The sequence below is a fragment of the Paramacrobiotus metropolitanus genome, unplaced genomic scaffold (assembly GCF_019649055.1).
Source record: "Paramacrobiotus metropolitanus isolate TYO unplaced genomic scaffold, Prichtersi_v1.0 Parri_scaffold0000005, whole genome shotgun sequence".
NCBI lineage: Eukaryota > Metazoa > Tardigrada > Eutardigrada > Parachela > Macrobiotidae > Paramacrobiotus > Paramacrobiotus metropolitanus.
Window position 1 is genome coordinate 3,025,772 of NW_026570225.1, and position 14,482 is coordinate 3,040,253.

Here is a 14,482-nt window from a genome sequence, read left to right on the forward strand (position 1 = left end):
GCAAAAAAAAAACTACGAGTAGCATAAATAATACTTATCAGTTATCGTTAATGAGTTTACCGTTTGGGCCTGATGTGCAACAGTCTCATCATTCTCTTGTAGTATTCACTACACAGTATTTTCAGTTTTATAATAAAATGCAAAATTACCGACATTTGCACTGTACTACTCAATCATAATCACTTGAACCAACGGACGTTGAATGTTTATTAAGATAAGCATCGCTAATTATTACATCGTAATGATAAACAACATAAGTAAGATGGATAAGGTATCAGAAATTACACTGCTGGAAACTAACTTTAAAAAACTAGTAGCTCAGGCCATTTCAGTGTCTTCATCCTCCTCCAGAGCCTTCTTGGCCAAATCTTCAGCTTCTAATGTTATATTCTTTGGGATTTCTTCGAAAATGCCTCCACTCTGTTCGCAACACCAGCCCATTTCCAGAATAAAATCTTTATCCTTGACCGAATCGTGGACACCGTAGATGATTTTGGCCGCTTTCTTGACGATTTCATCGCACGTCATATCCACCAGTTTCAGCTTCTCAATTTCAGTCTTGGCGCCCTGCTGCGCTTTGCCCGCCGTACAACCATAGTAGCCCCACGACACACCTGATGGCTCGATCATGTACAGCTCGGCTCCGTGGACCTTATCGTAGCCGCCAATCAAGCAGTTCACCCCGAAAGGACGCACAGCACTGTACAGGGTATAAGCGTGGATGTACATTGATACTCGCTTGGTCAGCTCTTTTACTGGTATGGTCACTCCATACTGGTTACGGTAGTCCGATGCTTCTTTTCGGGCGATTTCCGCAAGTTTACGAGCGTCGGCAATAAGTCCCGCAGCAGCCATTCCGATGTTCGTATCGATTCGCCAAATCCTACGGTTTGCGGAAGATTCGTGCAGCTTAGTGATTACCAACTTTTCTGCTGCGAAGACGATGCCATCCTTTCCTCGCATCCCGATGACCGTTCTAAAGAAATATGCATTAGCCAATCCAACAAGCATTAAACCCACTTCTGAACAATTCAAACTGACCTACTGTTAATTTTTGGGGTTTGTTTCACTTTTATAACGAAACCGTAAGATTTGTTGCAGCAAGCTACATACCACAGAGAAAGCTAATACTGTATTACCAACCAGTCTCGCTGTAACACCATCCAATTACCGCACAATTTCTCTCGTTAACGCATCAATGAAACCTTTCATTTTTGAGTATTGAACTAATGGATTTTAAAAAACACACTTGGTTTTATGCCTGCGCCTTAAACAGCTTTTTATACCATGGTCCATCTTCAGCAACAAGCAACAGAGGAACAACGGAACTCGTGATAGATTACTTGATACAAGTTATGGAAAACCACAAAATTAAATCCCTATTCACCAAAAGTTTGGTACTACATGTATTTACCCAAACCACGACTAAAAGTACTGGTATCGTGCTACTGGTGCACACTGTGCACAGCTACTGGTGCTCACTATACACTAAACAGGTGCTCAGCTATTCAGTCACATCGACGTACCCACTGTTTTCGACAGCTTTAGAGGCATACTCGACTTGAAACACCCGACCATCAGGAGAAAACTGGGATGCCGATAGATCATATCCTGTACCGATGGATGACATTTTCAGTCCCTCCTGTTACGTGAAATCCGGAAATATAAACTAAATGCTTGTCCGAAAACTCCGAGCTGCAGAGTGCAGACTGTTGCAGGGAACCAAAAGGCGAAAACACAGGACAAACCTCGAGCGCTATTCAAATTTGCCGACACCTTCTAGCCGCAGGCTTTCCTCCTTAGGTAGCACGTCTGAAATACAAAACAAAGGCACTACTGCAGTAGTCAAAATCCGTTGAAACTTGTGGACACTCCGAAAACGAGGAAAAGTACCTTAACAAAAATTTTGAACTGGTTCAAGAAGTGTTTCCAGTTTCGGTACCGAAAAGTGCTGCGTCAAAAATAAAACCGTATTACCCGTAAACGTCGCACGAAGGGGGTTACCCCGCACAGCAAGGTTTTGAGTACTGACGACAATAATTAAATTTTTCATGTCCTGACTCCTGACATTCATGACAAGCTGTTTTAACAGGAGCTTCTGCAGTTTTATAATTTTTTATTTTTTCTGCGAATACTACGTTTTCACCGTTTTGTTTTGTTTAACCTTGTTATGGTCATATATACCCAGTTTCATTTTTTGCACAATTTTGGTGCACTTGGATTTGTCTGATTGTAGCGCACTGTTTTCCAGCTTTCTCATTTGAAATCTTTCTGTCAAGATGCCCAACAAAAAAGGGACAAAAAGGGTTGCTGCTCAACCTAAAGCGCCGCGAACGAAGCTGGCAAAGACCTCGCTGGGAAATGATGTCAGTGCAGCTGGGGATCGCGAGACGATCCAGCGCGAAAAAATAGACAAGTGGGACCTTTATTTTAGTGTATGTGCTTAAAGAGATAACGAAACATAATGCAGTCTTTTTCCTCTAGAAAAACTTGCGAAAATGACACATCACCGTTCTCGGAAGCGCGATGCATTGAATGGTTTCGTCACTACGCGGAGAAGTCAAAAAGCAAAAAGGGTAAGTTACCGTAAGCGTAAAGTAGTACAACTTACAATTTTATGTCAGCTATAACTTCAGCAGTACATATGTAGAATGTAGTTAATAACAAGGCCGGCTGATTTTAAAAAAAAAGCTTAAAAACTGATGATCCAAATTTAGAAATAATGTTGCTAATGTATGTACAGTAACATTCTGGCGACAGCGCTCCTTACTGTACTTCTATACGGAATACGGAAATTACTGTACAGTATGCTTGTGACAATGTTTGCTACTTACTTGTAGAATTGGAATGTCTGAATTTCTTTAATGTGACCGTGAGCTGAATCATTCAGGTGCCTCTGCAATTTCACGCAACGGACTGGCCAAATTCTGCGCAGCTGTGGATATGGACCCCAATGATGTATGGATCACCGCTAACTTGCTAACTTGCTCTGGTTTGCATGCATAGGTGCTCCGTGCTTGTGGTTTAATTTTTGGTGTTTTTTATCAGGTAGCGGCGATCGTACTAAGTAAAAAACTGGATTTAAAATCGGAAGAGGATACGGTTTCGCAATCTTCCTGGGTTGCGGTGATGGCTAAACTTGAGTAAGCCATTTAATATGGATCTGCGGTAACGGTCAACAGGTCAAATGCCGGCTATAGGTTTGTTGCACTGCGTTTGTCATAGGTGCGACAGCAACGAAAAGTTCAAAAAGAAGATGCCGGAAATGCTTCTGGAGATCAAAAAGCGTCCGGAACTTGTTGCATTGTGCGAGTATGCTTTTGGATTAGCCAAAGTACGATATTTTTAAAATCCTAAAACTATTTTTGAGACTGACGGCTTATTTGACGATGTCCCTACACGAACACGCAAGTTATTTTATTTTGGCGGATTTACCATTTTAGCAACCAGGAGAAAAAGCTGTTGCGACTGAAGTTGCTGCGGAACTGTTCTCAGTGATGCTAAAGTCCTCGTGGGCTCTCTTTCCGGATTTTGCGGAGTTTTTCCAGTCTTCGGGAACGAAAGGTGTTTCTCTCGGTGAGTTCACATCTGTTACATCGATTTCATTGCCACCCTGTTAACTAGGGTAGGCGCTACAGCCTTGATTTGCTGTAGATACATTTGTGGGAGTCTGTGATTTGGCCAACCGGCATCCTGACCTTTCCAGTGTCCAGGCGTATGATTCCAGTTTGGCGTGGCCATCCTTGGCTGATGAATTTATGGAAACCTTAACAAAGAAACTGCCTGAACGCCAAGGAAACGAAGAAAATTGATGCATCAGGATGTACAAATTTGTGTCCTATGGAGCAAGTATTTACCCGTCTTCGGTTGTTTTGTCGTTAAATTTTTCTTAAGGTTAAAACACTGGGTAGTGTTTTTGTGATTGACTATTGAACATCTCTTTGCTTTGAAAAGTTTTATATCGACATTTACCATTTAGTGATGATTGGATGATCTTGATTGAGTTTACAAATCTGTTTTGTATAAACTGTAAAACTACTTTTGCACCCCGGCGACCGCTTCTTGGATGATGTTTATGCGAATATCGGCGGAACATAAGCGTGCGTTCAGTTTCCACGTAGCCGTGCATGTTATTCATTATTAGTCGTCAGTGGTTAGACTGAACTCTCTTCTGGTAGATGTTTTGAAATATGATAAAATATCTTTACTTCAAGTACTACGTATACAGTGTATTGATGTGATTAGTAGCAAAATAAAACTGGAGCAACAAATATTTTTGTTTCCATCACTAGTCGTATGGCTTTTTTCCCAAGGGAGTTGCCAGCGTCACCTTTGAGTTGCCAAATTGTCAGCGCTTATTATACAATACAGAGTTCTATCATAATGATATTACTAAATTCATAATATTGCTAACGTAATCATCATAATATTACATTATTCGTACGGCACTTCTATCATAATGTACTGTAGATATTACCGATTTATTCTTTTTTAATTAATATTACTAATTTGTTCTTTTTGATTTATTCTTTAATGTTTATTACTGGTTTATGTTTATGTTAATGTTTATTACTGGTTTATTCTTTTTTAGAGTTTTTACTTTTTCCGATACTTACTAGATGCTAGTACCTGACAACTGTAACATAATATTATTAATAATATCGGGGTAATTAGAGAAAGACGTAATAAGGTTACCCCAAGCAGGTTGCGGTATCAACGAAGGGGTACGATTGACGATAGAATTAACGACGGAGTACAATTAACGAACGTTTAAACGGCAGTACCCGTCGTTATTAACGAAACGAAGGGGGTATCGTTTCGTTAATAACGACGTTAAAATTCAGTAATGAACGACTGGGCCCACATAGACCATTGAGCACGAAGACTGCGTAGGCGAGACAGTGTATCCAGTGAATTTCTGCCTGGGCATTCAATCCTGAGTTGCCCACTCGACTCGAATTTTCGAAAATCACAACAGTACTGCTCTGTTAGTGCTGCCAGTGGTCCCTTTAAACTTTTCACTCTTATGGATTACTTTTACTTTAACTTTCACAATCGTAAAAATTATTCCATATAATAAGTAAAATACAGTAATTCGAGTATTTTACTATTGGAGTAGCAGTGTACGGAGACTGTACTGAGGCATCTGACAAACGCAATAACAAGTCCTGCATTCAAGAATAGAATAAAATTCAATAAATGGATAACACTGCTTTAGAATAGTGTTTGCGTGAAAACGTTCATAAACGTGTTAATCTATGTTTTTCTACCACAAAAAAATCTTTTTTCTGTTACTTTTACGGTGCAACATGAAATCGTTTCGGTATCGATTCCAAAAATTGAAAAATGACTGTCAAAACACAACAGTTCGCCACGCTAATATCTATCGCTGTAAATTGTTTAGTGCATAACGCAACCTCTTATGCGAATCACCGGAGCCTTAAATTAACAACGCCAAAACTGTCGTTAATTTTGCCGTTAATCGTCCGGCCGTGCAAAACGCAACCTACTTAATATTGTCACAAGCTGTGCAACACTCTCACTCTGTCCGAGGGGAAGATTGGCTACTTCCTAGTGGGAGGGAGCTGCCAGTGCCGCTCTACTAGGGGGGAAGAATGGCTACTTCCTAGCCTAGGAAGCTTACGACCAGCAAAACTACTTGCTGCTAATACACGAAACGAAAGAGCCGCACTTTCCAGATCAAATTTATTAACAAAAGCAAAAGATCAGAAAATGCCACTCACTCCATAACAGAGAATGCCCGGCTTTTATAGGCCGTGAATAATAGCGAGTGATTACGTAACAGCTCCGGCGGCTACGCCGGCCAATAGGAAAACATGCAGGGATTAAATGTGCTACATAATAACTCCCGTAAGGAGTGAACCTGACACATCCCCTCGCTGCGGGAAGGCTGGACCCACAGCCGTTAAAACAAGAGAAGTCTGCTAGCATAGCAGTGTTATTAACAAAAGGTTAATTATACATGGAGTAAATGGATAAAAACACAACAAACTACTGGTTACCCAGAACTGGACGATCCCGAAAAGTCCGGTGCAAAGTCTGGTAGTGGTTAGCGGGAATCGTCGGCATCCATAGTCTCATCTTCTCGTTCGTCTCCCGGTTGGAGGTCCAGTTCGGCCGCTAGCTTTTCCGCTTCTTCAGCCGACAATCCTTCCCACCTCGCCCAGTGTTTGATCTCTTTGCTAGAGTCATACTGCGGGATGCAGACAGGGCAGGCAGCGCATTCGTTCAGCACCGTCCAGTGCTTCTTATCGGGGATGCTCCAGTCGGCAACCAAGATATCCCGTGTGGGCCACGCAGGCATGTTGTTTTCCACTGGAATGTGGTGACGCTGTAGGATGCTGTGGATCGATCTGGTGCCTGGTGGAATAGGCAATTTGAGTGCCAGCTGTACCATTGGGCTGTTCGCCGTGTTGCGAGCCACATGCACGATGCGCTTGGCGAAGCATTCGTAAGCCTGGCGCCGTTTGACTTGATCCGGGTCCATTAAGGCAATGTGTGCCGTTACCCAGTTGCCAATGGTGGAATCCGCTGCTCGTTGCGGCGGTAAGGTCGAGCCGTCTTGCTGTTCCTGCAGCCGCAGTTTAAACGGATAGCCCTCCATAGATGCCTCCATCCACGTACATGGGCCAATGTACCATTGGACGACGGTTGGGAGTATAGCTCCATGTTTAGGAGAGTTGACGAAGTCGATTCGCTGCAAAAGGTCGCGCATCTCCTGTTCGGAGTACAATCCAGCATATGGCCGGCGATATGTGCCATCTTCGGCAACCCGCATAACGCGGCCGTGCAGGTCCTGCTGTTTCAGTGGATTCTGTGCAGCCTCCACAGCTGGAGAATTCTCCATACATGGAGGTAGCGGTGCCTCGTTGGCCAGCTGCTCCTCGTCGGAGGCTTCGGACTCCAGATATGGAGGGTAATCTGCCATCCCTGGTGGATCGACCAGATCAGGAAAGCGCTTGCCCACGTCCTCCAAGAAGGTTCTGACTTCGTCAGGCTTCGTGAGCCAGGCCTTAAGCCGGTCATATCCGGATTTGATTCCGGAGCCAGCAGCGACAACTGCCCGACGCAGGTCTTCGTCGGGGACGACCCCCATGTCCGCCAAGAAGACATCGTCGAAATCTGCATGAATGCAGGGAATAATCTGGAACTGTCCAGTATTTCGGTAAGCCTGGTTCATCTGGAAACGACAGGCGGCACACGGGTACACTTGAGGATCCATGTTGATGGAGACAGTATAAACCGTGCGGGAAAAACGGTGAAATGTGCGTTTGCACACGTCACTTTAAAATTTAAAGTTAGATGCGAATGCCAGAGATGAAAAATCAGACTGACAGTCTGGCCATTGTCATTGTTCAGGCTGTGCTGTGTTAAGCAGGCTGCTGTCTTGGCAGTCGTACAGCCTCAGTGCCGGTGCTGCCGAATGCAGGTCAAACCAGTGAACTTGTACTACCGTAGGTAGTATTACGTAACGCGTATAATCTGCATAATTGCAGCTGTATGTTAAAAGTTACGCCTGTACGTATACAGTACGACGGTTGAATGAAGTCATTGCTTTTATTGGTGCCCAACTCGCTTTAAGCGAGGCTTTTGTGCACTCAACGAAACGTTCTTTGTTCTGGCCTTACGGACAGGATTTCGCCGCAACTTTACCGGAGTTTTTTCCGGAACGTTCTCCCAACTGTTATCAGCTGTCTCCTCCTTAGGAGTTACGGAAGCAGTTACATTGGCTTCGTCACCTACTTGACGCTGTATATACGGCTGTATCCGGTCAACGTTATATTTGTCCACTAGGCTGCGCCTAGAACCGGGAAATAACCGCTTCAACTCATACACATTATCATTTATTTTGCGAATAACTTCGTACGGATAAGCAAATTTTTCGGAAAGTTTGGTATTTTTACCAACTTTCCGCGTAAGCTGCCGTACCCGTACAAGATCGCCCGGGCTATAAGTAACCACCTTTCGGTGGGCGTCTAGCCGATTAGCATCTCTGCTTTGCTGCAGTTCAATGCGCGATTTCGCTATTTCATATCCGGCTGATAGCCGTGTTAGCAGATCTTGCACATATTCAGGATAACTGTGGTATAACAGACTTTCTCTCACTTTAAATAGAGTATCGAACGGAAAGTTCGGGTGTCTGCCGAAAATCAAATAAAACGGAGAAAATCCGTGGGTGGTTTGTGCTGCGGCGTTATGTGCAAACACAACAGAAGAGACATATAAATCCCAATCTTTCTGCGTCGGTGCAGTAAACATTGCAATGCCTTCCGCAAGCGGGGCCATTTGACGCTCACATAGTGAGTTGCCTTGCGGATGATACGAAGTAGTCATAACCTGCTTAATGCCGCAGAGTTCGGTGATTTTCAGAATTAGTTCATTTCGAAAATGGGTCCCTCTGTCGTGCAACAGTTTAATGGGCGTCCCAAACGTGAAAAATACTTTCTCTACAAGAAAATCTGCCACTAAGGCAGCGGTATCGTTTACCACAGGGGAAGCTACAACAAAGCGGCTTAAATGGTCGATAAGTACTACTATGTACTTATTTCCACGTTCGGTCACTGGGAACGGTCCCAGAATATCAATTGCAACCGTGTGAAACGGAGGTGGTACCGGCATAAACTGTATTGTGCCTGCAGTTTTAGAGTGCGGCACTTTACGCGCTTGGCACTGGTCACACGACTGGACATAGTGCTTTACGTAAGCGTGCATGCTTCTAGCCATAGATCCCATGGCCCAGGGCACATACGAAGCACAGGTGTTTTTTCCGTGAGATATCGTCTGTATCGGTACAGTACACTGTTTTCAAACAGTATTCGGCGTTATACCACTTGTTGTTCGGGGATGTTTCGTCCTTCATGTCCCGTATAATACGAGTAATATTCTGATCTTTTTCCTGTTCTAGACGGAGATATTCTGTGTCTGCGTCGGCAGGTTCGCTTTGGACTATGGTTTCAGCCGCCATTACGGACAACCATGCGCAATTAACTGCGAATGACTGCAGACTGTCCGATTCCTGGGGTAAATCAATTTCCTCGTTTTCAGACGACTGATCTACCGGAAACCTGCTTAAGCAGTCTACATTGCCGTGAAGGCATGCTTTCCGATACTCGATTTTCATATCGAGAGCACTGAGCATTAGTGACCACCGGACGCACCGGGCGTTTGTACCACGCGCCTTCAAAAGGCTGGTCAAAGCTTGGTGATCTGTTCGAACCACGAAACTGGTAAACTCGACATAATGTCGGAACTTTGATACTGCAAATACTACGGCTAAGCATTCAAGCTCAGTTATCGGGTATTTTTCTCCTCTTTAGAGAGTGTCCGGCTTGCACATGCGACTATATGTCCCTCTTGTGAGAGTATAGCACCAATGCCATAGCCACACGCATCACACTCAATTACCGTCGCTTTTTCCGGATCAAACCGGGCCAGCAGCGGCGCCGTTGTTAACGCCGTTTTCAAACGGTGGAAGCTACGCTCCTGTTGTTCAGACCACGCTGATTTAACATCAGTATCTTTCTTGGTTAGGGAATACAGTGGTTCAGCTATATGTGCAAAACCGGCAATGAATTTCCGGTAATAACTCGCTAGGCCGAGAAATGATTTAACGTCAGTTGCTGTTTTGGGAACAGGAAAATCTTGGACTGCTCTAATTTTTTCTGGGTCTGTCCGAATACCATTTCGGTCAATTATATGACCCAGAAATTTCATTTCGCGGTAAGCGAAAGTACACTTAGCCGGTTGAATAGTAAGGCCCGCCTCGCGGATAGTAGCTAACACCCTATGAAGGCGGTCACAATGCTCATCAAATGTGAGTGCAAAAACGATGATATCGTCGATGTACACTAAGCACATTGTCCACTTGAGTGCACCAAGAATGGTATCCATTGTTAACTGGAATGTCGCCGGGGCGTTACACAGCCCAAACGGCATTCTTAAAAATTCGTACAACCCGTCTTGAGTGACGAATGCCGTTTTGGGCTGATCCGCCTCGGAGACCGGGATTTGCCAAAATCCCGAATAACAGTCAAGGCCAGTGTACCATTCGCTGTTACCGACTGCTTCTAGCAGGTCCTCTGGTAACGGAAGTGGATATACGTTCTTTCTCGTTAGAGAATTTAGCATGTTAAAATCAATGCAAAATCGAACACCCCGTTACCCGGTTTATGTACAATCACCACAGGGAACTCCAAGGAGTTGGACTTCCTAATTATGCCCTTGTCAAGCATTTTCTGCACCTCATCCTGAATGAGTTTTCGCCCCTGCCAGGAAGTACGACGTGGAGTCGATTTAAACGGTTTCGAGTCTCCGGTATCGATGCAGTGCGCACTAAAGTTAGTAAAACCGTACGGCCGGTCTTTCGTAGGAAAGATATCGCGATTATCGCGTAGTATAGCCAATACACGGTTGCGCCGCTCATCGCTGAGTTCGGGATTTATATTAATAGTTTTAAGGATATCTTCTAATTCAGCGTTCTCCTCATCGGAGTATTGTCGTACATTCGTTTCATTCATTTGAATCGGATCGGGTAGTTCCTCATACGGCTCGGCTGTACCGAGGTGTGATCCCTTTCGAATTATCTTCGGATATTTGGAAGGGTTCATTACAAACAAGCTCGTCCGGTTATCGGATACTGTTACTACCGAGTTTGGTATTATCGTTTTACTCCGCTCCAGCGTTTGCCGGTTAGGAAATACCACCATTCTAGCCTGCTTAATTTTAGTACGAGGCTTACACTCGACTACCACAGCACTCATCGGTGGTAAGCGTACGGTTTCCGTACTGTATATAGTAACTCGTTCCCGAGACGTTACAGTATCTGTATACTCTTGAGAATCCAGATCAAACTCCGTTTTGAGTAAATTAACGTCAGCTTGCGCTGGTTCATCTACTGCAAAGGTAACGCGCTTATTATTATGCGCGCGATATCCAGACTGCATATTAGTGTGACTGTTAGGAATAACAGTAGCATCGGTACACATGATAACCGGCAACGTACGCAATGCAGCTACTAATACGTCTGCATCTGCCGTATCCGGTAGTTGGTGCAAGTATACAGCGGCATATGCGCCGTTGCTCACTGGTGGTACTACCGTTACTCCAGAGTTATGGAGATGTTGTACAGATTGTACCTGCTGTACGAATGCCGCTTATGCGGTATCTGTCCACTTAAGTGGTGTTTTCCAGTAAATGTCAAAACTAAAAATGTTGCTTTCTAGTTCATTCTGTAGTATTACAGATTTGAGAATATCCAAGGAAGTCGGGTTACGGGATATAAAGTCCCAACCTAGTATCAACTCGTTCTTCATTTCTGTAACGAATACGTCGTGAGACGATTTTAAATTCGAAAGATGTACTGATATACTCGTACACAACGAAAGCGACTTGCAGCTACCAGTAATACCGCGCATTACTACTCTATTAGAATTTACTGGTAATGTACAGTAGCTAATGCTGTGTTCATCACAGAACTCTCGCGAAATGAGAGATGTGTCAGCTGCTGTATCAAGCAAAGCAGAGACAGAGATACCATTTATGGTAACAGGCACTTTAACGCTTTTAATGATCTTGGGTGTTTTCTCACTTAGTGAGTTTCCATCATCTACCACGGTACCTCTCTGTGCTTGTACAGTGGTGTCTCCGCTTTGAACGTTCACATCCGGTGGGGAAATATCCGGTGGTTTTGGAGGGATTTCGGGTGCCGCGGCCGTATGACCTCCATTTACGGGCGGCCAGTGTTTTTTGAACCGTTAGCGCTTGACGAGCGAGATCCGCTTCCACTATCCCGATCCGATGATCTTCGGGGACGGCGTTGGGCTTGAAAGTCTTTGACCTCCTGGGGAAGAGTAGCTGGATCCGCTCTGTAATACTGACAATCTGGACTGTAATGGCCTTGCTTGCCGCAAGTAAAACACGTTACATTAAGCGGTGCAGCCGCCCTGGGCGGAGATTTGCTCGCTTCGCTCGGCCGCTTATTCGCTTCGCTCGCATGCTGAGAAATCTCAGTGGTTTCACTGTCATCAGGTCTCCTCTCGGAGAACGAATTCCGTCTGCCACCAGACTGGCGGGGGCCAGGGTTGAATACAGGCACGGCTACGCTGATCCCGTTTTGGGCATCGCTGTTGCGCATTGCCAGTATACGTTGACAATTGCGTGCCTGGATGAGAAAGCTGGCAGGCGTTTGCGGCTGGCTTACACCAACACGATCGAACAGGTCCGGGACGCAGCGCAAGCCGTTTATCAGGAAATGTACCTGCATCGCCGGTGCCAATGCTGACCCACTGTCAGTAATCAAGTCCATTACAGACTGATAATAGTCTTTAATAGACTCCTTCTTAGGATCGTAATACCGCGAAGTCAATGTCTGTGCTGCCACAGTTTCGCGGTCGTGCTCATAGAACTTCTCCATAAGCCTCAGTTTCCACTGTACCCATGAAAGTTTATCTGGATACTGACGGCGCACATGGTCATAGAAGTCAGCCGCCCTGCTTTTCAGAGCTGACACTAGACCTGCCACCATCAGGGCGTCAGTCCATTGGTAAATGGAAGCTACTTCTTCGTAGCGAGTGATGAAGTTTTCCACTCGCTCATTCTTGTCGCCCTTAAATTCAGGGATTTTTGTTATACATTTAGGCTGCGTTTGCAGTATTCCGTATAGATTATCAACCATTTGGTTGGGTACAAGTCCTGCAGTTGCCGCAGCCCGGACATGGACACCGTTCGGTTGACGTCGTCCATCCTCCCTCGGTCGTCGACTACAGTCGCGATTTTCATCAGCATCCACATCTGTGTCAGAGTCATCACGACAGCTTCCGCGTGGAAGGAATGCCGAATTGTTACCGCGACCGGAGTGATCCGGTTGACCTACTGAGGCACAGTACTGCATACTACGAGTATGAGTACCCGAATGCTCGGTTCGACCGAGTAATGCGCCCGTGCGCTGGTACATCCGCTCGTGGGCGGTTGCCTGAGACTGCATCGCGTTGCTATTCCGATCCATACGGGCAACGTGTGGCAATTCAAACGGGTGTTTGCCATACTGCGACGAGCAGTCATATACGTCATCATACTGCGTAGAGCGCAGATTCGATTCTGGCTTGAACTGCCTGCTATTGTCCGCATTAATGCGAAAAGAAACAGCGGGCTGACGTGATTGGCTCTTCTGCTGTGCGGCAGTAAAATTCGAACCAATATTACCACGTAACACATTGTCTCGATCATACGAGTATACTACCGTTTCGCGCGCGTCTACGTCATCACTGCTTGCTGAGCAGAAGGGATTGCGAGCCGTGCGCAGATCTGCCGGCGAGCGGGTTCGATTTTGCTCTGGTTCCCGCTGGAAACCTCCACGATCTTCCCGGTGTCGGCCGCGATTTTCTGACAACGAGGAGTCTCGCCGGGTGGCAAGTAACTCGAGCGCATCGATAATTCTGTCCAGTTTCCGGTTAGTCTCCACATTGCCGCTAATAAAATGATCTAACCGGTCGCTAGTTTTCCAGTTGGCCTGGTTAAGGAGATCCAGCTTTTCAGCGGTTTTACATTCAGTCCTGTTACTATCACGTCTCTGCTTTTGCAGTTCATCGACCAGTTTTAATATAGGATCGTTCCTTGATTGAGCATCCTGGCTATCGCCAGAAGCTGGTACCACATTATCGACGTTATTATCGCTACCGTTCGACATGGCGTCGGCGAGAGTATCAGAGTCGTCTTCTGATATTAAATTAAAAACTTCCGAAGGAAGTGAATTTAAGGATTCCGAGCAGTCGGAAGAACGTTCAGGTTGACTTACCACCTCGGGTGGGTGAAAATATTCAGGTGGCAATGGATACACAGCACGGTTGTTCCTCCGTCTGGCAACTTCGGCTTTCTGACGGTTAGTTAGCGGCTGCTGATGTTCCACAGGGTCGCTTGGCTGGTGCATCCAGATAGGCTTGGATGGTAATCAGGGTACTCACACGACGGCAGAATGTCGCTGGATGTCCGATGAACACTGCCGTTGTACCGGTAAAACAATAGGTGGAAGTTCTTTCAAGGAGCGCCACTTGTCACAAGCTGTGCAACACTCTCACTCTGTCCGAGGGGAAGCTTGGCTACTTCCTAGTGGGAGGGAGCTGCCAGTGCCGCTCTACTAGGGGGGAAGAATGGCTACTTCCTAGCCTAGGAAGCTTACGACCAGCAAAACTACTTGCTGCTAATACACGAAACGAAAGAGCCGCACTTTCCAGATCAAATTTATTAACAAAAGCAAAAGATCAGAAAATGCCACTCACTCCATAACAGAGAATGCCCGGCTTTTATAGGCCGTGAATAATAGCGAGTGATTACGTAACAGCTCCGGCGGCTACGCCGGCCAATAGGAAAACATGCAGGGAATAAATGTGCTACATAATAACTCCCGTAAGGAGTGAACCTGACAATATTTACCCCTATAATATGCATCTGACTGCACGTAACTTCT

At 45.4% G+C, this 14,482-nt stretch overlaps 3 protein-coding genes across 6 annotated transcripts; 1 reads left to right on the plus strand and 2 right to left on the minus strand.

The window, feature by feature from the left end:
- Nucleotides 1–189: 189 nt before the first annotated feature.
- Nucleotides 190–1,942, minus strand: LOC129581124 (proteasome subunit alpha type-3-like). The gene is made up of 2 exons (XM_055472020.1): nt 1,527–1,942; nt 190–976 (listed from the first exon to the last, which is right to left on the minus strand). Exons 1-2 carry the CDS (start codon nt 1,628–1,630, stop codon nt 319–321), a joined length of 762 nt encoding a protein of 253 aa, XP_055327995.1. The 5' UTR covers nt 1,631–1,942; the 3' UTR covers nt 190–318.
- Nucleotides 1,943–2,052: 110 nt separating this feature from the next.
- On the plus strand, nt 2,053–4,265 carry LOC129581302 (DCN1-like protein 4). Of its 3 annotated transcripts, none has more exons than XM_055472290.1 (7): nt 2,053–2,416; nt 2,485–2,576; nt 2,891–2,958; nt 3,049–3,143; nt 3,226–3,334; nt 3,444–3,576; nt 3,707–4,265. In XM_055472290.1, the coding sequence occupies exons 1-7, from the start codon at nt 2,280–2,282 to the stop codon at nt 3,769–3,771; spliced, it is 699 nt and encodes a 232-aa protein (XP_055328265.1). In that variant the 5' UTR covers nt 2,053–2,279; the 3' UTR covers nt 3,772–4,265. The 3 variants fall into 3 exon arrangements, with proteins under 3 accessions (XP_055328265.1, XP_055328264.1, XP_055328266.1); XM_055472289.1 differs by having other exon boundaries at nt 2,054–2,416; nt 3,655–4,265; XM_055472291.1 differs by having other exon boundaries at nt 2,054–2,366; nt 3,655–4,265.
- Nucleotides 3,060–14,385, minus strand: LOC129581301 (uncharacterized). 2 transcript variants are annotated; one of them, XR_008689482.1, is made up of 2 exons: nt 13,814–14,385; nt 3,060–3,766 (listed from the first exon to the last, which is right to left on the minus strand). XR_008689482.1 is itself a non-coding variant. In XM_055472287.1 (2 exons), the coding sequence occupies exon 1, from the start codon at nt 13,943–13,945 to the stop codon at nt 11,747–11,749; it is 2,199 nt and encodes a 732-aa protein (XP_055328262.1). In that variant the 5' UTR covers nt 13,946–14,385; the 3' UTR covers nt 3,060–3,766; nt 11,639–11,746. The 2 variants fall into 2 exon arrangements, 1 of the variants encoding a protein (XP_055328262.1); XM_055472287.1 differs by having other exon boundaries at nt 11,639–14,385.
- Between the last annotated feature and the right edge of the window lie 97 nt (nt 14,386–14,482).